This window comes from Emydura macquarii, unplaced genomic scaffold (genome assembly GCF_026122565.2).
Source record: "Emydura macquarii macquarii isolate MOO-44397 ecotype Brisbane River unplaced genomic scaffold, CSIRO-AGI_Emac_v2 contig_3603, whole genome shotgun sequence".
NCBI classification, from domain to species: Eukaryota; Metazoa; Chordata; order Testudines; family Chelidae; genus Emydura; species Emydura macquarii.
This window is the reverse complement of record NW_027133740.1, coordinates 3,689,213-3,713,692: the sequence shown is the minus strand read 5'-3', so window position 1 is coordinate 3,713,692 and position 24,480 is coordinate 3,689,213. Positions and strand designations below refer to the sequence as shown.

At 45.0% G+C, this 24,480-nt stretch overlaps 1 protein-coding gene across 1 annotated transcript; it reads right to left on the bottom strand.

Moving 5' to 3' along the window:
* Positions 1 to 728: 728 nt before the first annotated feature.
* On the bottom strand, positions 729 to 23,787 carry ZMAT3 (zinc finger matrin-type 3). Its single transcript, XM_067536571.1, has 6 exons — positions 23,673 to 23,787; positions 15,459 to 15,787; positions 12,205 to 12,324; positions 10,194 to 10,357; positions 9,968 to 10,068; positions 729 to 5,467 (listed from the first exon to the last, which is right to left on the bottom strand). The coding sequence occupies exons 2-6, from the start codon at positions 15,729 to 15,731 to the stop codon at positions 5,256 to 5,258; spliced, it is 870 nt and encodes a 289-aa protein (XP_067392672.1). The 5' UTR covers positions 15,732 to 15,787; positions 23,673 to 23,787; the 3' UTR covers positions 729 to 5,255.
* Between the last annotated feature and the right edge of the window lie 693 nt (positions 23,788 to 24,480).

The following is a 24,480-nucleotide window of genomic DNA, read 5'->3' as shown; positions in this document are numbered from 1 at the left end:
AAGGACTGAGGCCAGCAACTCATTGTATAGACACTGAACAGCCATCATCACTGTAACAACTTTCCAGGGCCTAATTTGCCTCCCACCCCAGACTGACACTGGTGTACGCCTGATTTTACTCTCATTTATATCACTTAAAGGCCTCTATTCAGGAAATCTCTTAAGCCCATGCTTAACTTTTAATAAATGTTTTCCTGAATCAGGGCCGTAAAGTGGTGTAAATAAGAGGGGAATCTGGCAGGCTCACTGGAGTTATACCAGGGCATATGTGGTAATCATGCCTGGCATGCACTAGGCTCTTGTGCCTTTCAAAAACCTTTTATAAAGTTAAATTCCTGTACAATTCTTTACTCAACCTTTCTTAGATCTGGAGATGCAAATGAGCTTGTCGTATCTGTTCGGCAGGAAAATACAATGTGATGCAAAGCCCATCACAGTGATTTGGGCTCCTATTCTGCAAGGTGCTGAGCATCAATTCCTTGTGAAGGCAAGGAATCTGGTAGGGAGATTCAAGTCTAAAGCGGACTTCAGTAGGAGTTGGAGGCAGCCAGGACCCCAGAGAAAGCAGTCAGTGCCACACAGGATCAGGCCCTTTACCTGTGCACTAATACATATTAGAAAGCTAGTTGAAATCACCTGTACCTTTTCTGTTAAGATGAAAACTGTTTAGAGCCATGCACTGTAGCAGTCGCACCAGCAGCAATAAAGTAAAAACACTGAGGTTGTGGAATGGTGAGAGCAAGATGATTTATTGTAGAGTAGAGAAAAGGTTCATTTTCATCAACTCAATCATTCCCCCGCAGAGTTCAGTGCAATAAAAAGGACAAGTGTACAAAACCAACCTGACAAGAAGGCTCCAGATGAAGTATATTCAAAGCATTTGCAAATGATGCTACTATACAGATGCAGGATGCAAACTAAATCGATTCCTTCCAAAGTGGACTGAAAAAATTCTATATCCACATTCACTATTTTGTGTTTCATTTCAGAAACATCCATAATCCTACCTTTCACTATTTTTATATAACTCCACTGGCCTTTTCTCATCGCTTAGAAAAGGATTCCAGCTGCTATTGTCTAACACTTTATTTGAAAGCAGATTTTATTTTTACTTTCAATTTGATGCAGATGGCAATTGATTCTGCCCCAGGAAGTCAATGGAAGTTTAGCCATTGACTTAAATGAAAGCAGGATCAGGTCCATGCCTGTTAAATCTTCCATGCTAATTTATTCCTGGGAATGCATGGACTTTGCCAGTTGTAATAACAATTCCTTTTGGATCCATCTTAAAATTTGCTCTTCTTAATGGGCAAAAGGTTTCTTCTTCATTCAGAGCATCCTTGCATATACAGACATAAGAACATGTACATTACAAGGTATCCGCACTATAGAATTCCTGGAATGGTTTCAGATTTGACCCTGGTCCACCGAAGTCAGTGGGAGCTTCACCACCAATTTCAGTGGAAGCAAGATAACATTCTTACAGAGCAAGAGAAACATTATTTAAAAAGCAAAGCCAGCCTAGACTGTTGTAACAAAATTTATGATTTGTTTTGGCATGGCCAACATAAGTATATGGTACAGCCATGTCATTCACTCTGTACTCAGGCAATATGCCCCCAGCTGTCAACGGGAGTTTTGCCTGAGTAATGTGACTACAGGATTTTGCTCATGTTATTCACAGCATGTTAGTAAGCCAAAATCTGAATCAATGCTTATGGATCAATTCTCCCTATAATGTTCATGTAGTAAGGAGAAAAAAAAACCCTCCTGGGTCAAATTTTGCTCTTGGTAACACTGGTGTAAATCCAGAGTAACTCTACTGAAGTTAGAAGGGTTCCTTCTGATTTGCACCAGAGTAACTAAAAGCAGAACTGAGCCCCATGTCGGGAAATGATATAACACACTTTATATGTTAATGCGTACTGACATCTAATGCTTAATATAAACAAAACAGTACCTCTTTTGTACTCCATATAAATTATAAGGATCCCATGTACTGGTCTCACTGCCTTAAAATAAAAGCTATAGCTGGAATGAAATGCATATGTTTTTAAAGTTATCATTAAGATGTGCGCACTATATTGAGTGCACCATTTAGACAAAGGTTAAAATTGCGACTTAAGAAAAAGCTGGAGGCATAACCTGAATTTGTTTGCCATGAAAACATAAAGGAACAGTTTTATTTTATGTGAAGAAAAAAAATACATATGTGAGGAGAGAGGGAGAAGAACTACATTTCCACAAATAATAAATACCTAGTCTGATCTGAAATCAAAGTGCACTGAAGATTTTTCTATTGAAACAAAAACGACCCATAGGATAAAGCCATAAATATTCACAAGACTGTCAGTGGTCAGAATAATAAAATAAATATGAATATAATTCTTTTTTAGCAGCAAATGTCATTAATCTACTGGCCAATTGGATAGCTTCACAAAAGTCTACATTATTTTTTTTTCCCACTCAAGAAAAAAACTATTCAAAGTTTCATAGGGGGTCTGTAAAAAGGTGCCACACATGTATTCTTACTGGGTATGGCGTCTCTCCAGGTCCCACCTGTTTCTGAATGTACGTACAGCAGGATATGTTTTCCCCAAGCATTCTGAATCCTTTTATACAGAATTATTTTAATACAAATATAGTCAGGTTCTGACCTGCTCCTTTGCTGAGAGGCCTTTGGGTTGGCTTTAACCCTTAAAACATAGGGGTATAGGACTGGAAGGGGCATTGAGTCCAGTCCCCTGCCATTGCAGCATCACTAGTGAGTTCTAAGGTGTTTTTTATTTTACACTTTCATGACTAGCCATCTTCTAGGTCAAGGAGCAATCGCTATGGGTGCTGTGGGCAGTAGGAGCAGTCTTTGGTTCTCCTGTGCTCACATCAGGACTCCTGGACAGACCAAGACCCAACGTGTCCTACGTCCTTTTCTCCTGCCTAGGAGACTTGTCAACACCTGCTGCAGAGTCCCATTCCCTGCTTCACACAAGGGAACAGCAAGGGCTGCAGACAGATTGGAGCAAAGCTCCTCACTTTGGAATTCTGGAGGGTGACGACCCTCATCCCTTGTGTTCAAACTGAAGCTGGGTGATGGGGGAGGTCTACCTGCCTATTGGGCAACCTCCCAAGAAAAACAGTGAGAGTGCCATTGCTAGGGCATTTCAACTAGAAAAATGCCTCCTTAGCTAGACACCATACGAGTAACAGGGCTTCTCCCGTCTCTCGTTTTATTAACTATTGCATGAAACAATGTAAATGTAGCCTAGTGAGCAACGGAAGCACCGTGCCGTGGTTTTATGGCAAATGGACACTTAAACACAATGCAGAGATCGTTGTGGGGAGACACAAGGGGGCAAATCTCGTGTGCCATCTTCTGTCCTTGCATGGGGGTGTCCAGCCAGGAAAACAGAGGAATGACCACTGTTCCACTGTGTGCAATGGGGAGCAGGTCATACAAGGGGACTGCACTCTCTATGGCAGCTCAGGGAGGTTGGGAATAAGGCATGCCAATGGGCCAGGGGACCACCCAGAGAGAGCACATGGGAAGCAGCCCTGTGAGCCGCAGTAGCAGCTCTGGTTGTGCTCTGCAACCTGGGATTCTGTTCTCCCACCCATTCCACCCAAAGGAGCTCCTCTGTGCAAAGCCTATTTACCCAGGCTTTGCACAGAGGACCAGCATTAAGCGCAATAGACACTGGAGTCTGTTTATAACCATGGATGAGCATGGAGCATATGATGTGACCTCCCCATTACAGTTTAACCTCCTGGAGTAGAGGAGTGCTATATAAAAGACAAGGCAGTTGTGCAATGCTAGCTGATGCGGATGCGGCTGATGATACAATTTACTCAACGTCTGAAGGACAGATTTTCCTGCTGAGCACGCAGGTGATACAGTAGAACCTCAGAGTTACAAACACCTCGGGAATGGAGCTTGTTTGTAACTCTGAACAAAACAGTATGGTTGTTCTTTCAAAAGTTTACAACTGAACATTGACTTAACACAGCTCTGAAACACAGCTATGCAGAAAAAAAATGCTGCTTTCCCTTTATTTTTTTAGTAGTGCACATTTAACACAGTACTGTACTGTATTTGCTTTTTTTTTTTTTCCTTTGTGGCCGCCTGATGGTGTACTTCTGGTTCGAAATGAGGTGTATGGTTGACTGGTCAGTTTGTAACTCTGATGTTCATAACGCTGAGGTTCTACTGTACAAGCCTTTCCGTGGTGGACTAAGAAGATGAACAGAAACTCTGTCTGTTTTTTTCAGGTAGAAGAAGGCTGGTGGAATGCAGGAACCTAGGGAGCAGGGACCAGTTAAGAATGGGGAAAAACAGGGCTGTCGACATGATATGCACTGGGCCAAAGTCATCTCTGGTGCAGCCCCACTGAAGTCAATGGGATTGTAGTGAGGAAGAAGTGGACCCACTGCCTCCAGGAGAAGGCCCTCCTCCCATAGGTGAATTTCACCCACACTGCATAAAGGCGCCTAGTGGCTCCAGTGTGGTAAAAATCCATCACCAAGAGCAGACCAGAATCTGTCCTCCTTGACAGAGGAGAACATCTGCTGATGTGGCAGATCAGCTACTCTCCTATTGCAGAGGTTAGGTTGAAATCCTCACCCGCCACTTGAAGTCCAAAGGTGGGGCTGGCCTACATAAGGGTAAAGGAGATAGGATCTTCCCATAAGGTATGTACATAGCCTCTGTGCAGTACCTACAGGGACACAGGAGGCACCTGCTGTAAGCTGTGTTTGGGGCTGTGTCCTCTTACGCTTCCCCTAGCAAGGATGTATGGCCATGTCACACATATGCTGGCTCTGTTCCTTCCTCTCCTCCAGCCTGCCCATAAACTTCCCCTGCTGTGGAATGATGCTGTTGGAGCACAGTCCCGGGACACGCCAAGGGGCTGTTGCGTCTCCACGTACCCTGCCTGCATGGCAGAACTGTGGCAGTCCCTGTGCTTCTTGGGCCCTGCACCCTCATGCAATAGGGCCTGAGGGAGGGTGGAGCTCCCCCGCAATGCAATGAAGAGCTTTAGATAACGAGCAAACAAACATTAAAACCACTTAATGTCCTGCAAAGCATATTCCTGCCAACAGCGATATAAAAAGCCCCTAACCATACCATTTAGTTTGCAGGTGTTACATGTATAGCTAGAGAGCATTCTCCTATCAAATGGAGCACAAAGCAGGACGTGTGGCAAACAGCAGGCGGGACAAGCTGCTTTATCTGCAAACTACTACCAAGGGACAGCATGTCATTGTACATAGCCAAGATTCTCCATCTCATTCCTATACCGCTGTTCGGACACCTTGCTTTTGTGCTGCTTGCTTTCTAAATGTTGTCGGAACTCCATCTCTTCGCTAGCCCCAGCATTGCACATGGAACAGTAGTACTGGCCACTGGGGGTGACACACATGGCGAGATCGCGAGGAATTCGCTGGCGGGACCGTGGATTAAAGTAGGGACCTGCAGAGAAAAGAGAGGAGTCCATTTATCTGTCAGCAGTGTTTCAAGCCTCACTTCACAAGCGCTAAGGACTATGAGTAAAATGTTCAAAAGCACCTAAGTGACTTGGGAGCCTAAATCCTAATTTCAAAAGCGACGTAAGCACTTAGGCCTAGATTTACAAAGGTATTTAGACACCTACGGATACAGACAGGCACCTCGTAGAATTTTCAAAGGCACCCAACCAGCTTTGGTGCTTAACTCTCGCCGACGTCAATGGGCAAGGCTACACTACAAAATTAAGTCGACCTAAGTTACACTGACGTACAGCCACCGGAATAATTTAATCGGTTTTACACGTCCACACTACGGTCCTTGTGTCGGCATTGCGTGTCCTTACCAGGAGTGCTTGCACCACCGATTTAACTGCCAGTGTGGGGCACTGTGAGATTGTTTCTGAAAGGCAGCAACAGTCTGTGTAAGCAATGCAGTGTCTCCACTGACAATGCGTCAACCTAACTACATCAACTTAATCGCTATGCCTCTCACGGAGGTGTGTTATTAAGTCAGTGTAGTGGGCGAGTTACATCGGTGGGAGCTACATTTTAGTGAAGATGCTTACAGAGTCCGGTCGACATAAACTGCCTGACATCCACCTAATTCTGTAGTGTAGACCAGGCCTTAGGTTCCTAAGTGCCTAAATCACTTCTGAAAATGAGAGTTAGGAGCCTAAGTCACTTAGGAGTTTTGAAGATTTGGCCCCATATCACTGCTCCCCCTATTTCAGAATTAGGGTCAGCTTTCTGATCAGAATAAGTTTCCTGCTCGCTTAATTACAAATAATTACGCAAAGAAGATATTTAATGTAATTTTAGAAGAACTGTTATATTAACTAATACCATTCTGAAAATGTAAAAATTAAACTAAGCCTCCTCAGAGGGCTGTCTGAGCTAACGAGCCCTCATTACAAGCCTTGTGAAGAAAAAAATAAACTCCCTGATCCAGACGTTATTAAATATACTTTAAATTAAATGGTATAGAACTAAGGGCTGATTTTACTCTGACTTGGACAGGAAGCTGCAAAGCAGGGATACCTCTAGTGTGCTCTGTGCAGTTACACTGACATCAAATTGGAGCAGGTGAGACCAGAATCAGGCCAGCTTCATCCCTGCGCCAGTGTTAATGCCAGCACAGGGACAGAGAGGCTACTGATTTCACCTCTCGTATTCTGCTGCTGCTCAGGGCAAAGATGCAAGCTACAGCATCCACCGGACTCTTTCTTGCTGCTGCTATAGCCCACTGGGTACGTCTGCACTGCGGGGAGGAGAGAGCCTCCCAGCCTGGACAGACAGACTCACACTAGTGGGGCTTGAACTAGCACACTGAAAAGGGCAGGGTGGCCTTTGTGGCTGGGGCTATTGCTCGGGCTCTCAAACCCAGGGGGTCGGGTGGGTTTAAACTCAGCTCCGGCCTGAGCCAGTGGGACTGGCAACAGTAAGGAGCCATCAGAGCTTAGGTCCACCCTACCCTACCCACACCTCCTCCTGTTCCCTTCCCTCCTCCAGTCTGTCATCACCCATCAACCCCCACACAGCCCAGGTTCCAAGCCACCACTCCTCCACCGCACACCGCCCTCCCCTAGAGTGCTCCCTGCTTCTGCAGAGGCAACGCACCACTGGCAAAGTTAGCCCTGCAGTGGGCAGAGGCGACTCTGAACTGAAGGAATTGACTGGAAGGGCTGGGCACTAGCACAAAGGGGCTGTCACTCAGGCCTGAATTTGTCCGTGTGTGTTTTTCTCTGCTTATTCCCAGCTCAAAGTTCTGTTTAAAGGATTTTACAGTAAATCAAAGTGCTTTTCTCCCCCTCCCCACCTGTAAAATAAGAAAATAGAATCTGTCTTTCCCGTACTGGGTTTGTTCAAAGGGTGGCAAAGCCAGAGTCTGAAACACCTGAGAAAGCGGTTCTGGGAACAGATGGCCCTGGAGGGTGGTGAACCTGCTTTATCGTTCTGGACAGGAAGAAAGCGAGCACGGGTTGAAGTGGTACAGTAGCAGTCAAAAGCCCAAGCTCCTTGCCAAGAAAACAACAGAAAACAGCCACCACTTAGAGCAGTGATAGAGAAGGGCAGATGGTAAATTAAGTTACGAGATGAGAAACCGAACGAACGAACAGACTGACAAATTGAAATAACTTCCACTGCTGAGAGGATCAAGACAAACAGACGGGTGGAGTCGGCGAGAGCCAGGCAAAAGCTTCGGGCCCCACAAATTGCTTCTTTCTTTGCAAAGCTTCCGTTGCTGAGGGGTTCTCTTGGCACTTGCGCAAAGTGCAGGTAAACAGACTGTACGGGGGCAGGGGGGTGGGGAATGCTCCCGACCTGGACCTGGAGCACCTGTGGAGGCCCTGCACAACCCCTGAGGCTGCAGCAATATGGGCACGGCATCGCAGCTTGCTGTATCGCCCCTAGACGGAGGCTTTGGTCATTGGGACTGCCTAATCATAGACCCAGCTACTGTCTTCAAATGCCTTGTGAGGCAAACCCGCAGCCAGACTAGGGCTGCTCACTCAGCTGCCATGACTCACCCCTCAGGCATACTGCAGCAGCCGATCCCTGGGCAGGGCCCAGGTCAGCCAGTCCCTAGACAGCTGCCCTCAGCCTGGTCATGACTCGATAGCTGGCTTCAACCCATGCTACCTGTCCTCCACCACTGAACCAATCACCAGGGCTGACCACCTAGAACTCAGAGCCTGACACCCCATCCATGCACCTGCCGGAGAGTTTCCCCAGAGGATGCCTGCCTTCCTGGGAAGAATAAAGATGTATGGAAGGTGGCTGAGGAGGAAGACGCAGGGAGGCTCCCCTCATAGTTTTTATGGAAAAGTCCTCTCAGCCAGACTGTTTTAGCGGCCTTGGCCCCTTGCCAACCCCATAGAGTCTGGGGATCCATGGGAAGGGGAGTCTTGTATCCATCTGCAAGGACAGCTGTTGCCTTCTCTGGTTCCCCTTCCCCAAGCAGCGTGGCCCCTGCACAAGCAGCAACAAAGAAGAGGACCCAGAAGGAGTTAAAGCTGCTTCAACAATGATAACCCCTGGTGGAATATTTAGTTAGGAGGGGATGGTGCCAGGCCTGGCCCACCCTCTCACTCTCCTAGACCTGCCCCAAATTCCTGCGGAGCCATTATCAGGTGGAGAAACCATGCAGGTGAACCCCAGGCATGTGAAGGAAGGGGCTGCACAGGAGGTGCTAACGCCTGCTCTGCACAGGCAGAAATGGGTCCATGTGTAGAGGGTCCCCTCTGTATGCAGACCCACATGGGACAATCCAGCCCTTGGTTGTCAATCTAGCCCCCACTTGTTGAGGCCAGTGGTCGTTTTGGTTGAGTCGGATAATCAGGATGGGCCCTGTGGCCTGCTAACACTCCTACTTGCCCTTCAAACAGCTTCATAGACATGGGACCAGATTCCACAGTCCAACCAGGCCCCGTAGAGTCACTCAGGCAGTGCAAAGGAGCCAGAAACTGGCTGTATGTGGCTAACTGAGAACTTCCCCAGTGACAGCTCCTCTGCTAGCTGCCTCCACCGCAGTCCCAGCACAGAGGGCATTCCAAGGTGGGGGGGGGGGGGTGTTGCAGGAGGTTCAGGGGATCAGGGTTGGGTGGAGCATCAATCCTCCATTGGCAAGTGGTTCCTGTCTCAGTGGCTAGCCACTTTAAGGGAAGATGGCCCCAGCCCCTCCTGTGACACAATTAGCTTGCCTCCCCAAGTGGGGAAAATGAAGTTCATGTGACCCAATCAGGCCTCTACCTTAACTAACCCCAGGTCTGAGGAGATAAAGGAAGTGGTGGCGGATGATGCTGCAGGAAGGCTGTGAGGAGCCAGCGGAGCATACAAGGCTGGTGGAGACCTATGGCGACTCCAGGTAAGAAGGCCAAGGAGTGCCTACTTGGGAAGGACCAGGAAGAAACCCAAAGGAACGCAGGGGAGTGATGGAAAGGAACCTGGGAAGGGCTGAAAGCTGAGCCCAGAGGGCGAGCAGAAAATTAGAGGACAGACGAGAGGCCCCTTAGGAAAGAGGGGTTGGGCCTAGTTTGAGACTGGGGGCAAAGGGTCTGTTTTGTTTGGCTTTAACCTGGATGTGGGACTCTGTTTCCTGGATTGCTGTGCTTTTATTAAGGACTTAGCTGGAGGGCCAAGTCATAGCAGCAAGCCACTCCAGCAACCAAATCAGGCAGTGGAGTTTTGAGGAGCTGTGAGAAAGAGGGAAACTGAGGCAGGGCTGTTGCAGAGCCATCCGATACCATCAGGGGGTGCTCTGGAGGTGGCCACCCTGTTACAGTCCCTCATGCTGGAGTCAGAACCAGTGCAGACCAGCCCACAAAACAAGAGAGCTGTAACCAGCTCCCTAATGCACCTTTCTGTGTCAAGCGGAGCTCAGACACGGAAGAGAATCAAACCCATTAAGCAATATTCATTGTGTGACCTATGGCACATGTAAGAGGTGACACAAGCACTCAAATACCTGTACTGTTTTGAACCGCATACATATTTCTTCTAGTCTGCATCATCTTATATTCATTCCCTTCTCTCCGTGCCCTCCGTTTGCCCAGTTCTGATGTATCCCTGAAGGTTAAACAAATATATACAGCTCTGCTTTAAAGCTCTCTGAGATACATTTATAGAGACTGCTGGAGTCATGACTGCACAAATTCAGGCCAGCCTTAATGTAAAGGTTGAACAATACCTACGAGAATGAGCTCTGTGCTTCTGCCAGGCGTAGCCTCTTGGCGTGATTCTTTCCTTGGTAGTGAGCCTGGGCCACAGCTGGGGAACTAAATGAGGCATCGCAAAGCTTGCAGTAATCATTCTCTGTGGCCATGATCACTCGTCCTCCTGGTTTAGAGGAGCCCATCTAGCAGCAAAGGGAGGGAAAGGATCATACACAAACATAGGAGAGTTCATTCTTTGAAATAACTGAGCCAGGCTCACTGAAGTTGACCCCTCTCAGCACGCCACTGGAAGAGTAGGGATTAGAATTGGAGGTTCTCTGCACAGCGTTCCTCAGATTCTTTCCCTTCTTGGAGGTGGGTTTGCCTTTCCTTGGCTCCAGCTGGGAGTTTGGCCCCCAGAACCTGCACATCCCCTAAGACCCACGCAGATGGAGGCCAAAGCTGTACCTCTGCGCTGTTCTCCCTTCCAGTTTCCTCACAGGCTTGACTCCTCTGCCTATGCTGCCCTTGGGAGCCCCCGGAAAGGAGATGCCACAGCACTGAGGGAAGTCTGCTTCCAGACCACCCGCCCCCAAACTGGATCTCCGACCGCAAAGAACCTTCCACAGGTTGCAGAGAAACAACTGGCCCCGCCCCACACCTTGCCTATGGGCAGTGGGAGATCCATATGCAGATTTTAGAAGAATCCAGTCCCTAGTAAGTTTAGTCCTCAGGAACTCCCAGTGCATAGAGGGGTGTGATCTTATCTCTCTGCTTAGAATGTAAGCTTACTCGGAGAGTGACTGTGTCTTTTTGGTGTTTTGTACATCACCAAGGAAACAGTACTTTCCAAACAAAGTAAATAACAATGATTTATTCATTGGCCTTACCAGTGCTACACTTTCTGAGGCGCAGTTTCTTTGGCCCCATCTTGATACTTTATATGCTAAGCAGATCCCCTTTCCCCCCACAAGCTCCCACAATTCTGGCTTGGCTGATCCAATGTGAACATTTTCTACGTAGCTGGTTCAAACTTGGCTTCCTTCTCTCGGAAAATTAGTTCCTCAAACAAGGCAAACCAGACACCCCAGCTGCTGGGAAGCAGTGTAGTGCACTAATAATATACAATGGCTTGGGGCAGGGCTTGTTCGAAAGCCCACTAAAGATAATGGAGAGGCTCCCATTCACTTCAGTAAGCTTCGCATTAGGTTCTTTTTGCATGTGAGCAGGTCTCCTCCCCGCAGTGGCTGGCCCCAGCAACCATAACAACCTGCTACTTACAACTAAGGGGTTCATTCTCCTTTAGTTCAAGTGGTAGAGACCAGTGCTTTTGGTGCTGAAGGCCCCAGTTTTGAGCCCTGTTGACCAACATGGCACCGACACGCAAGTATTGGGTGTGGAGAACATTGACCTCGTGGGCTAATGGGGCATCAGAAGTGATGCACTTGCACTCCAGGGGGAGAAAGCAAGTGCCCTCTGCACTACATGTGCTGTCTGATGGGAAGTTCATAGGATGGCATTAATCTGGATCACACAGGGGGCCATTCCCTCACGTTGCGACTGGAGATAAGGGTAGCTATTTAGCGAGGGAAATGGTGGCCCTGTGCTGTTGGTAGAGAAGAATCTAATCCCCTTGTCTACATAGGCACTCAGGTGCAGTCTCACTTCACTGCACAGGAGATGGCTAAGCAGAGGGAGACTATACCACAGACACACAAAGGATGACACAACGAGTGTTTTTATCCAAAGCTTTAAACAGCCATAATCTGCAGAGTATCTGATTCACCCAGGTAACCTAGGATTTGCCATACAGGATTAGATCAGTGGCTTAGTGAGTCAAGTACCCTGGATCCAGGAGTGGTCAATACCGGATGCTTCAGAAGAATGTAAAGGCACACACCAGGCCAACTGCAGCTTGCTGAACATAGTGGGGAAAATTCCTCTGACCCCTGCAGCAATCCCAACCCAAAGCATGAGGCCTAGTTGCCTTTGTCATAGGTGGTACTGCACATATAATCAGCACAGCCTCGGTGACCTCCCCAGGCCTTACCTGAGCTGGAAGAGAGACAATCTGAGGCACGACAGGCTCCACTGAACTGCTCATTCTGGCAGGAGCTGGGCAACTATTTGCAGCATAGTAATTCCGAAGTTTCTTACTATGGTTTTTACCCTGGAAATAGAACTCGAATTAATCACTGTCAAGGTGGTAAAGTCCCAGCTGTATCTAGCAGCCAGAGGACTCAGCTAAGATGCTGAAATGCAAACGTAGTCATGACAACAGCACCTTCAATACAGGCTCTGGTCCTGAGAGGGGCTGAGCAATCTCAACTCCCATTGATTTCAATGGGATATTAGAGTGCTTGACATTCCTCATGAGATGCTCAGTTCCTGACAGGCTTGGGTCTTGTAATGGGGTGTATACCAGGAACTAGAAGGGGTGAAGGGGAACCCAATTAATCTGTTCTGTGGCACCTGAAGGGAAGACAGGTAATTAAGGATTAGACCCAGCTGCGAAGAACCAATCTGGGTGGTTTGTATAAAGAAAGGGCTGCAATACAATAGGGAGAGGAGACCTAGGAGAGAGGTAGTTTGGTGTTTCCTCTCTGGGAAAGAAAATGTGGGCATGCAGGAAGGAGCTTGTACCCTGGGAACATCCCTGAAGGGAGAGGGTAGCTGGGGAGGGGACTCCTGAAGGAGACCTGGGAAACAAGAGTCTCCAGGAAAGACTCTGTGGGACATGCTTTCCAGGCCGGCCAGCAAACCTAAGGGATGAACCTACAAAATTGTGCCTGAGAAAATTAGAAGCTTCTCTGAAAATCCATCCCAATAATATAGAAAGACATTCATGTCTCCCCATCTTACTAAAGCCCTCCCTATTCCAGAAAAACCAAGTGAAAACTATTGCAACACACCCAGAAGGTCAGCAAATCGGTGCTGTATTGGACTTGGGAAGAGGTTGTAAATTCAAGACTATTAAGCCACCCACCCCAGATGATCATATCTAGAAGTTGTCAGAAGATGAGTGTCCAATATGACAGTGTTCTTACCAGGTTGAAGCACAAAGCAAGAGATGATCTCTGGGGACCCATCTCATGAACTAGATTAAAGGAAACGTACATTGGGGTATAGAAACTGGCTAATCCAATGATGTCTTAACTGTGATATATTACACCCCAGTTTGTGTAATGAAGCCCCACTCAGAGACAAGAGAAGTTCAAGTGAACCATATGCATGGCATGTTTGGTCTAAAGGCAAAGGGAGTGATTTCATTCTCATAGCACCTCCTGCTGTCTGAGTTACAAAGAGCATATTCCTCAACCTCAACAGAGCCGGCTAACTCAGCCCCACAGGGACATAAACCTGCTAAACTAGCATCCGCTGATAAAAGCAGCAAAGCTGGGAGAAAAGATGGGTAATCAACATTTTTTAAATATCGTTTTAAATTAGAACTAGAAGGAAAATCAGAACTTTCTGTTGGCTTTAGTTGAACTGGGGAATCTGGTCCTAAATTCCCCCTTTCCCCTCTTATCTTAGAACCAGATTCCCCAGTTCAACTAAGGGCCCTTTTATGTCACTCTGGCAGTTTAAAGGCAGCTGAAAGAGACCTTCTAGTACAGCGGTTCTCAACTGGGGGCACATCAAACTTTCTAGGGGGGGCACGACAAGCCTTCCCACAGGTTCCCAATCCATTCCTTCAGATTTAGCCCAGCTGCCCCACCAACTACAGGAGAGGCAACCGGACCTAATTAAAGTGAGTGGTGTTGCGACTTGGTGCTCAGGGTCACAGGGCTGATTAGCACTCTTTGATGCTGAAATTGAGAAATATTTTCCTGAAAACATGGTGGAAATTAAGACGTATGCTTTTAAAATACTTCCTAGCCTATGAACAGTTAGCGTTCATGGTAAAATCCCCTTTACTGAAATCAATATATTAATGGCCCCAATTCTATCTAGATTACATTGGAAAGACCCATTTTGTAAGGAAGGAGTGCCTCCATATTTAAAAAAAAGAGAGGGTGAGTCAAAAAAGGTTGAGAACCCTGTTCTAGTGGGAGAAAATTACATCCCATTTTACAGTATCTTTTTACTGTTAGAACAGTCGAAATGAGGCCTAGCGTAAATGAGAACCTAAGATTTTTGATTAAAATGTGGGTGATTAAACTGAAAATTAAATGATTGCAGTAGAAGTGAAATTATATTAAGAGCAAGGTCCACCGTTGTATAGGTCCCTACTTTGCTCCCCCAAAGAAAAGAATAAGTTTATGGAACAGATTGTCCACCTTTCCTGTGTAGCCAAAAACTACGTCTGGAAACAGAGGCAAGGCTGCCAACTCTCACAATTTTATCATGAGTCTCATGATATTTGGTGTTTTTCTTAAAAGTTCCGGCTACTTAATTTAGGTAATTATGTGAGAATCTCAGCTTTCATTATTTTTTTAAACGTAAGTTTCTAGACCATATGGCAGGAAAGCTGAAAAACCTGAACCCTAATGACTCAAAACCCAGCAGACAAATAAAAAGAACTCAAAATGTACTCTGTGTGTGTGGTTTTTGTTTGTTTTTGAATCATGATTTCTTTAGTTAATGATTTTGGGGCCCTGATGCATGATTTCTGAACACTTGGGGTTGGCAATACTGCAAATGGTTCAATACATTTTGGTAAAAAGAAAGAGCCTATTCCGAAAAGAGCTACATTTTTTCAAGGCCATCTTTTCAAGGCCTTGACGAAAGTAGGTTAGAAAATGCCAATGATTTTTCAGGGGAAATTTCCAAAATCAGTATTTTTTAATTGAAAAATAAAATCTGAAAATGTTTTCTGTTTTGAAAATAAAAAATGTTTATTAAAAAAAAAATGAAAAGTTTTGCTTTCTGTTTCTCCTGGGTGAGGCGGGAGGGGAAGGGTGAAGAAAAAATTTCCATTCAAAAATTTATTTTGGTCAAAAAGGCAACATTTTTCATGAGGAGAAAAATATTTTGATGAAAAAATTGTGATCAGCTCTAGCCTGAAGCACAAACAGGGCAAGCAAATCATTAGGGCCCCGGTCTTGGACCCTGTGTAGCCTCAATAACCCTTCCTCTGGCAGTGGAACCATAAAGAGGGGCTTGATCTGCTCCCCCATGCCCTGCCTGCTTCCGGCAGTGGGACCCGAAGAGGAGGAAGCTCTTGGCACATGACTCCCTCACTTATGGCAGGTTGGGGCCCCATGATTCCTAATGCTTGCCCTCCATCTCATATTGAAAGTGTGGTTGGCTCCTCACAGGAACAACTAATCTGAACATCTTTCTTCCTTTGATTCTCCTTACCTGGTAATGAGCCTGGGCTTGCTGTGCTGAGTTCAGAGTGACACTGCAAAGTTTACAACACAGAGGCTTACATAGTTCCTCCAGCACAGGATCCTGCTCCACCACCTTTGCAACCTCTTCTTGTGAGTGCTGCAAGGAAGGCCCCAGTCCAAAAGGTTTCTGCGGGGACAGTGGTGAGTTGGCTCTTGGCCTTGTGGCCACTGACATAGGAGGAGATGAAGGCTTCTCAGGATGAGGATGAGGAGGAAGTCCTGCCTGCTGCAAAAGAATCATTGGCTGGGAGGATTGCTGGCATGTTACGGTTGAAGGAGGAAGACTCTTCTTCAGCTCTGTGGAAGACACAGGCTCAAATAAACAGCATCCTTTCACAATGTGAATGTCCAAGATTGGGGGCCAACTTTGCCAGTTTCACTCCAGCTGTTCTGTGCCCCCCCAACAATGCAAAGCAGCCACAAACCCAGTTTACAGCCTCTGCTTCATTGGAGCAGTAAAAAACTGCTGCAGTGAGCCAGTTAATCCAGCCCCAGATATTTTTTTATGCAAGACAACACTGATTAAAATCTAAGGTTTAGCTATTAATAAAGGCTATGGCATCCTCCTGGAAATTTAAGTGGACTACTAAGAACTCATAATATCTGGGCAATAAACAAAACGAGAACTTACCAGGCATAAGCTTCCAGATGTAAGGAAATATTCTGACATATCTGTGTTACCATACGAGGCCCTGAGCCTACATTTGTTTGCACAGTGGCTCACTGTTCAGCCCGTGCAGAGACCCATCGAAGGAGTGCTCCCGAGTGCAAACAATTGCAGTATTGGGGGCTTTTTTACCAAAATTCAAGAAGGGATGGGCCCTGAGCCAAAGAGTTAACAATCTAAGAAAAAACTCATATTGCAATGTGCATTGTTACTAGGTACCTTGTCAATCTTTGGAAGTAGTTGTGTATGTTGTGAATGGTAAACACCATACAAAGTCTTCATAAATATCTACTCCAGGAAAATACATCAAAATTAACTTTTCTCAAATAAATGAAAAAACTGAGGAAGACAGTGTCGTCTACTGGTTAGAACAAGGTACCAGGAGTCATCTCTTCTGGATTCCATTCCCTGCGCTGCCACTGTCCTGCAGGATGACCTTGGGCAATTTCTCCATGCCTTCGCTTACTAAGTATCTGAATCCTTCTCACACTATCAAACATTGCTTACAGCATGAACAAGACCCTGCCATCCTTATCTATCCTGGGCTGCTCTTTGCATGTCCTCTATGTTATGTCCCATGGGTTTTCCCTCTCTAGTGTTTGATGGAGGAAATATTTCGCTTAGCCTCTGTTGCGTGTTCCTCAAGCGGCCCAATGGTACACCTGCCACGGCAGATGCTCTGGTTTCATTCTTAACACACCCCACATATTTCTATCTTCTTTTCTGGATAACTTTGGAGTTAAAAAGTTGTGGAACTCTGTCAAATCTCAGCATGTGTTATAATTTCATTCCATTTAATACCTACCATTTTCCTGAGGCACTTGCTTTAGAAAGCATTTGCATATCTGTCTCTACTTCTGGTGGATTTTACTAAGTCTGACAATGCAATATTGAAAACTATTTCATATTTTCTTAGGATTGGGAGATTATATCATATTAGCGCTTACTCAGTTTTTTCCTCAATCAGTTCAAGTTCACAGGAACCCCCTTACATTTCCAACCTGGAGTTTTGAGAGGCTTAATTAATTGATATTTGCAAATGGCATTGAAACCCTTGGATGAACGTTGCTAGGTTAATGCAAAGTGGAAGTATCAGTGTGAATCAAGGCAGAGCTACTTTTGTTAAGATCATATCCGCGTCTCATCATAACCCTGCTTACCAATAAACAGGATTTGGTATCTTGGCCATTTCAAATCACATCAAGCTAAAACTGCATTACGGGGTACTAGATTGGTACTGTCTTTAAGCAGAAGTGATTTAAATACAGGGAGCCACCTTTACTTTCCTAAATAGGCCACACTTAATTTAGACTACAGGTAGCATTTTCAGAAGTGACTTAGATTCTCAGGCCCAGATCCTCAGAGGTATTTAGGCCTTCGAGGATCCTCGCCTGAGGGCCAGATTTCAAAGGTATTTAGGCACCTAAAGATACAAATAGGTGCCTCGTGGGATTTTCAAAAGTACCTGAGCAGGTTAGGTGCCAACCTCCTATTAATTTCAATGGAAGTTAGGTGCCTAATCTACTTAACTCCCATTGAAATCGATAGAAGGTTGGCATCTAAACTGTTTAGGCGCATTTGAAAATCTCACAAGGCGCCTAAATACCTTTCAAATTCTGGCCCTTAGGAAACTAAGTCTTATTGAAAGTGACTGGGCCTTAGGTACTTGGAAGCCTAAGTCACTTTTGAAAATGGGATTTAGGAGCCTAAGCCACTTAGGCACTTTTTAAAATGTTATTCCTATGAATTTTTGTTGTTGTTTTTGCACACACAGACCCCAGTCCTGCAACTGGCTCCTTTTGAACAACAGAACCCTAGGCCTGTACAGGACCAGCTGCAGAACCGAAGCTCAAGTTCCAGCCACCAATATTGCTTTTAAACATAAAATTTGGAGGAAATTAAATCCTTAACATTGCCTGGGTATTTCTAGGGACTAAAAGGGGGAAAAAAAACCCCCAAAAAATAAAGAAAAAAGAGAAACACACATATACCCCCCCTTTGGAAATGGGCAGACAATAAAGCCCTTGGAACGTCTTATTTCTGCACCTCCCTTGTCAAGGTGCTGTGCTCCCTCATAAAAACAATTTCTAAATATTAATTAAAATGCAATCACCAAAAAAAAAAAAACAACAACAACAACCCCCAAACAACCTCATTTAAAATTAACAACTGAAATAAATTTGAGGATGTTTAATACAGAACCCAAAGGAAATAAGGGAATGGATGGAAAAGTAGCAATTAGAGGGACGTGGTTGTTCTAAAAGACACCAGGGTTGGGGGAGGAGGAGGTGTTTAATGATGACTGAGAGATGGACTGCTGAGTTACATGGTGAAGTGAATTCCACTCCCCATGGCCCACCACAGTATAGACACTAAGATATGAGGTGGGGGTTCTTGAAAGGATGGTGGTGTCATAGCAGAGATCCTCATCAAGATGAAGCTCAAGGAAGAAGTTTCAAATATAGACAAGGGTCTACGTTGTTGCAGCCTTTAAAAACCAACACTATCCGCTAACAATTGGTGTGCTACTGCACAGGCAGCCAGTGCAAAGAATGCAGAGGGGGCACAACGTGAACGTGACTGTTAGACCAGTGAGCAAAGGCATGCTGGGCTTCTGAACAAGTGGCTAATAGTGGAGAAGCTCTGCTGAGAGCCCTAATAAGAGGGAACTGCATCAACTGAGCATATGAGACACAAAGGCAGGCATTGCTGTTGTGGGGCTACACCGATATAAATAAAGGTATCACCTGTGCAAATTGTGCAGTGCACGTGAGAAAAAAGTTCCTTCCACATGCAACACGGGGGGGAATTCCTAGAGAGGGCATGACTGACTCACTGCTTAATCTAATCAAACCCTCTCAATTAGAATGAGCCTTCTTGTAGTAACTAACTCTACCCAACAGCAAGACTTCTGTGTTCCCAGGATTGATTATGAAGTTCTAATATATCCAGGCAAGATAGTTCAAACATCCCTCCAGGCCAGAGACTTGAACTGTGCTGTCCACTGGGCAACAGATGTACGGCTGTGCCTATATCCCATATTTAGAAATTATCTAGCCAAAAGGGCGCAGTATATACATTGAACAACATGCGTCATAAAGAGACCTTTAAAGGACACCGCATTTCAAATCCCATATCATCACCATGGACTGACTCCCTATCTTCTGGGTAAGGCTGCAGGGCAGCTCTAGACACACTAGCTATGTTCCTTAGCTGTTAAAGCAGCAACCCTGGTCACTCGTATCAAAAAACGTTAAGAAATCCACCATGACCAAAATGACAAGCTGAGCGTTGTTTAAAACCAGCAGTAGGTCACTTGTTGCCCTGACAAATGCAGTCTCAAATCCAACAGATGCCAGATCTAAACTGGGAAATAATTCAAGATGCCATTAATGTCCAACTGCTCCTGGAATCGAATATATCATGTTCCCCAAAAGGAGGGGATTTGAGACCTTGCTAGTGATTGGCAAGCACTTCAGTGTCAAGAAATGGCTTCTTAAGAGGAGGGAGGGTGGGAAGGGAGGTGGACATCTGCATGTTTACAGATAATTAGCATCTTTCTCTTGTTACGTGAAGCATTGATGACATCTGTCAAAGATGGTGGCACAGCCACATCATAGTCAAGATGCACAGAGATCATAACTTCAGGCTGTATGCTACAGGGAATTCCAGAGGACAAGGAAATCAGAGATCAGGTGAGACAGTCTATTGGGAACCCATGACTTTCCCAGTCAAAAGACACAGAGACCAGCCTAGATCCAGATTATTTCATCTGTGAAAAAGGTAACTAACTCACCATTGTAAACAGCTGGAGGAAATGGTAATTGGACAAGGCCATCTGAAGTAATCTGCACACTATCCAAAACAGTTCAGCTGGAATGTTCATCACAGAAGATCTAAGACTGAGGACAAGTAACATCTCCTAGCCTCAGTGTCAGTGATTCTATATGCCTGGATAAAATCCTTTAACAGAAAAAGATCAGACACCAGGTAATATCCCAGTGACTTTATCTCTAACCTGTGCCACAGCTGCTTCAACAACTGGAGATCACCATTAAATTACAGTGGTCTGCATATTCAACAACTGTGATATAGCAAGGGGACAGGGAGTCAAGCACCAGTCTGTAGATCACAGAAAAGCCACAGGATTCAATAGCCTCCAACGTCATGAGTCTGTAGTACTGGCATGACATCTGCACTGATATAGACAAGATGATAGTCGAACTACCCAACACAGGTGACTCAAACATAAAGATGTAGCCTACCACCTGGCTATCTCTATGGGTGTTCTCTTTGACCTTCAGAGTAAAACCCAGAAGTTAAAATCAAAGGCAAAACTTCCACTGATTTTAATTAGGCCAGCAATTCTCCCAGTAAGTCCTATCACTTCCAGTCAATATAGCATTTGAAAATGGACGTTCTTAAGAAACTGACCAATTTTTTTATATTAGCATACTGACACTGCATGCCAATAATAATCAGATTATAGAGTTAAAATGTGATTGGTAAAATGATGTCAGTACAAGTCTATGAATGTCTTAGCACAATCTCAGACCATATTAAAATAGCAATGTAATTTTAGAAAATGGAAGGAAATCATATCATGGTAAGCCAGTGAAAACCATAAATGCATCATGCTTTGAAGCCTCTGCTCAGGAATGCTTTACTCCAGGAATGAAGATTGCTCCGAGCTCACAGAGCTGAAGATTCATGAACATTTCTTGACTTCTCAGCATAGTGTCTGGATTTTAATATACTCACACCTAAAACTGTGTTAGGAGAACAGTAAGCACTCAAAGCCAGGAAATGACATAATTAAGGTTGCCTGCACAGCCTTAACATTGCCCTTTGGCTTGTATCCTTTTACAGCACAATTTTTAATGACATGCTTATGTACTGTTTCACAATAATACAATATACTACCATCCAATTTTTCTGTACACACTTAGGTTCAGATTCTGACCACTTTATTCACACTATTAAACTGTTACTCGTAAGAGTAATGCATTGGGCCTGAGATGTACATGGGCAGCATCTTCTCATTTTAAAATTTGTTTATATTTACCTTTTCCAGTGTTCTAATTGTTGAGTTCATCTTTATTGATGTAGAGCACAGTCGTGTAAGGTGCTGCACACTCAGATTCTGATCCAGAAAAGAACTTAAGCATGTGAGTTGTCCCATTAAAGTCCATGGGATTATGCTCTTTCACTTTTTATAAATAAATTCTCTTCTCTGTATAAATATCTTAATCATTAAGTTAACAACCATGTACTATATAACCCACCACTATATTTTACCTTGATTTCAGCTCAGGGCATAACTCTGTTAATTCTGGGACAGATTCAGCCTTCTTTACTCACATTAAGTAGTATTATACTCTTCAGGTAGTCCTATTAATTTCAATGGAATGACAGATGGAACAAATGTTATTTATTTGTGACCAAGAGTATCATAATCTGGACCTATAAAGTTAATTTAGCTACGTAGGTGACCTAGACATGCCAGCAAATTTGTATTATTACTTTGTTATACATAATGGAGCTGATTTTCATTAGCACTACAGGCACCATTCTGGCAACGGAAAGCAGCCTGAAATTGGATGTAAATATAATTTACTCTCACTTTAAGCTTACTTTACAAACCCAGAGCAGTGTAAAGTAGCTTTAGAGTAAATGAGAACCAGGCCCAATCTGTTGTATCTTGTATAAGTGTTTGTTGTTACTTTCATGGACCCTGGCTATCATACACAGTGTAGTACACAGCACAACAATGTGTAGGAAAAATTATGGCATGATTTTATTTGAGAAACAGTATGTAATTAAAGACTTTTTGCAGTGGAAAAGGATGCAGGGGCAGAATTAAGGTTACAAAGGCAATCTTAACATTATCATTTCCTGACTTTTGACATGCTTTCTTAATGTTGATTTTTCTTTAATGGAACCGCTAGGATGTTCTTGGTTGGTTAGTTTGAGAGACATATGTAGGAAAAAGAAGATTCATATTCTAGAACTATTTGTTTAGGCCCCAGTGGAACACCCCACCCCATTTACCTGACTAGGTCCACAATGGAGTCCATCTCCACACTGTAGGAAGTTAGCAGGAGAGATTCCCTCGTCCTGTGCACTTTAGGAGACATGCAATTTTTACCTTATGAGATGAACAGTGAATGTGGCAAGTGCTTCTGCCGAGCCCTGCATCATGCTCTGCCCAACTGCAGTAAGGGCTCAGTTGTGCCTTTAAGACACAGCCTGGAGTGGAGGGCCTGGAGCTACAGTTCCTCAGGGTGAGTTTCCAGAAGGCATTCTGCCTCAGAAAGCCTCCTGATCTCATTATCAGCCCCCTGCTACACATTGTTATGGGCTGCAGCATACTTTCTCCTGTGTGTTCCACAGGACAATGCAGAGGGATTCAGCCAGATAAATCAATCTACTTCCTACCCCTTTGGAGGGCTGTGTGCCCCTGGGATAGTATGCGGGGAGCAGATCCTGCACTTCCCTGAACACAGGGACCACAATTGTACCTGGCCTGTGTGTGTGCCATACAAGAGGGGAGGAAGGTTCTATCTGTTCACCCCCATTATCCTAGGCAACCCTGGGGAAATGTCAGGCACAATCTAGGCCCTAAAGCGTCCCACTGCACAGCTAAGTTCGTCAGCTACATACATGCAGCACAGCCTTCCTTAGCAACAGATTTTATGAGCACAGTGGGAAAATTTCTTAAGAAGTTCACCCTGCAAATGCACAAAAGGTCATAACTCAGTCAAATCAAATTTCTGTGCCAAGTTTTCCTGTCTGCTTCCAGCTGTTTCAGTGATGGAGTTATTCAAACAGCCACTATTTATTTATTTTTAAAATGAGATGTATTTTTCTCCATGCTCCTCTTCCTCCAAAATGAATGTACTCTGCTCGTTTTTACTGAAACTTTCCCAATACATTCACTTTTGCTCAGAAACACGGCCTGACAAATTTCAGCCTGAAAGATGATGGCTTTGTACAGTTCTAAGAGACTGAACACAGGGCATTAGAATGGAAACATACTGTAGGCAACTTTCATGACAGTGGTCACAGCCACTGATCCTAGACTAATGCAGATGCAAAATAGGTAACACAAAGGCAAAGGGCAAGGGACTGTTTTGTTACCTAATGCATCATTATGGCACTATACATCATAGTGTAAAAACTGACATTCTAGCAAATTTATTTATGCAAAACTGGAACCTTTACAATCCCCATGACTTAGATTCTAATTAAATTCACATGCATCTGTTGTTACCTTGAAATGGTTGCAGTTCAAGAGAGAATTCAAGATGCTATTTGGGAAACATACATACAAAACATAGAATCCAAAACCTGGTGCAACATGCAGGCATGCAAAACATACATGCAACGTAAAATCCCACAAACCAACAAGTGGAACATGGACATAATACTGCTCGTGGTGCGATTTACCTCCCTGTTAATGCCAGAGTCCTGACTACTCTAATAAATGCTTACACTCAAGTATAATGCACTTACTAGAATCCCTTGATCCTGGGAGGGACTCAGAGAAGGAATCTGCAGGCAATCCCCTGTACCTGGAGCTGGCCAGCCCTGCACATGCCCAGCTGAGCTCTTCACCTCCTCCTTTCTTCCTTTTTCATGTCAACTTAAGTCGGGTTGCTCCCCACTAGATCTGAGGGGCTGACAGTCAGAAAAGTCAGTACTACCGGACACAGATGGAAACAGCTGCAGGAAGTGACTGCAGAACAGGGGGGGAGGAATGGGGGAGGAGACTCGGGAAAACTGCCTCTAGCATCTCTGCCAAGGCGCATGAGCCGAGCCGAGCTCTGGAGAAGAGCAAATATTGCTGCTGGGGGGGCGGGCACTGTATCTCTCCCAGGCGATGCTGTCGGGCTGAAGTTGCCCAGGGCAGGCAGATCTGTGACAGGCTCTCTTCCTTACACTTGGCCAGGATTTGTACAGCGTGTCTTGCCAATAAAGTCCTGGGGGTTTGAACTGAATTAGTAGGAGGGGAAAGAGGAGGAACTGGGGAAGCCGTGGGTGAAATGACAGAGACGGGAAGCATTGATAAGGGGAATGGCTGTAAAGGAAGGGAAGTCACTAATGTGGGGGAGAGGCTAGAGTGAGAGGAGTCATTTTTGCAGGGTTGGAGAGGAGGATCTGGAGAGGAGGAGGTGGTTTGGGTTTGTGGCTTAAGAGCATTTAGCTGGAGGTTTCTGCTAAAATGGCCAACAATAAAAGAGCAAAAACTGTTGCTGTTTTAATTGCCACTTTCAGGTTTCAGAGTCCACACACAACCCATTGAGCTGGTCTGGGCAGTTTG

Bases quoted from the DNA above. Each gene is read 5' to 3' on its own strand.
- ZMAT3 (XM_067536571.1), bottom strand. From the start codon at position 15,731: ATGATTCTTTTGCAGCAGGCAGGACTTCCTCCTCATCCTCATCCTGAG. The intron at 12,325-15,458 runs GTAAGGAGAATC...TTCTATTTCCAG, and splicing joins AAGCCCAGGCTCATTACCAG to GGTAAAAACCATAGTAAGAA. The intron at 10,069-10,193 runs GTAGGTATTGTT...TTTAACCTTCAG, and splicing joins GAAGCACAGAGCTCATTCTC to GGATACATCAGAACTGGGCA.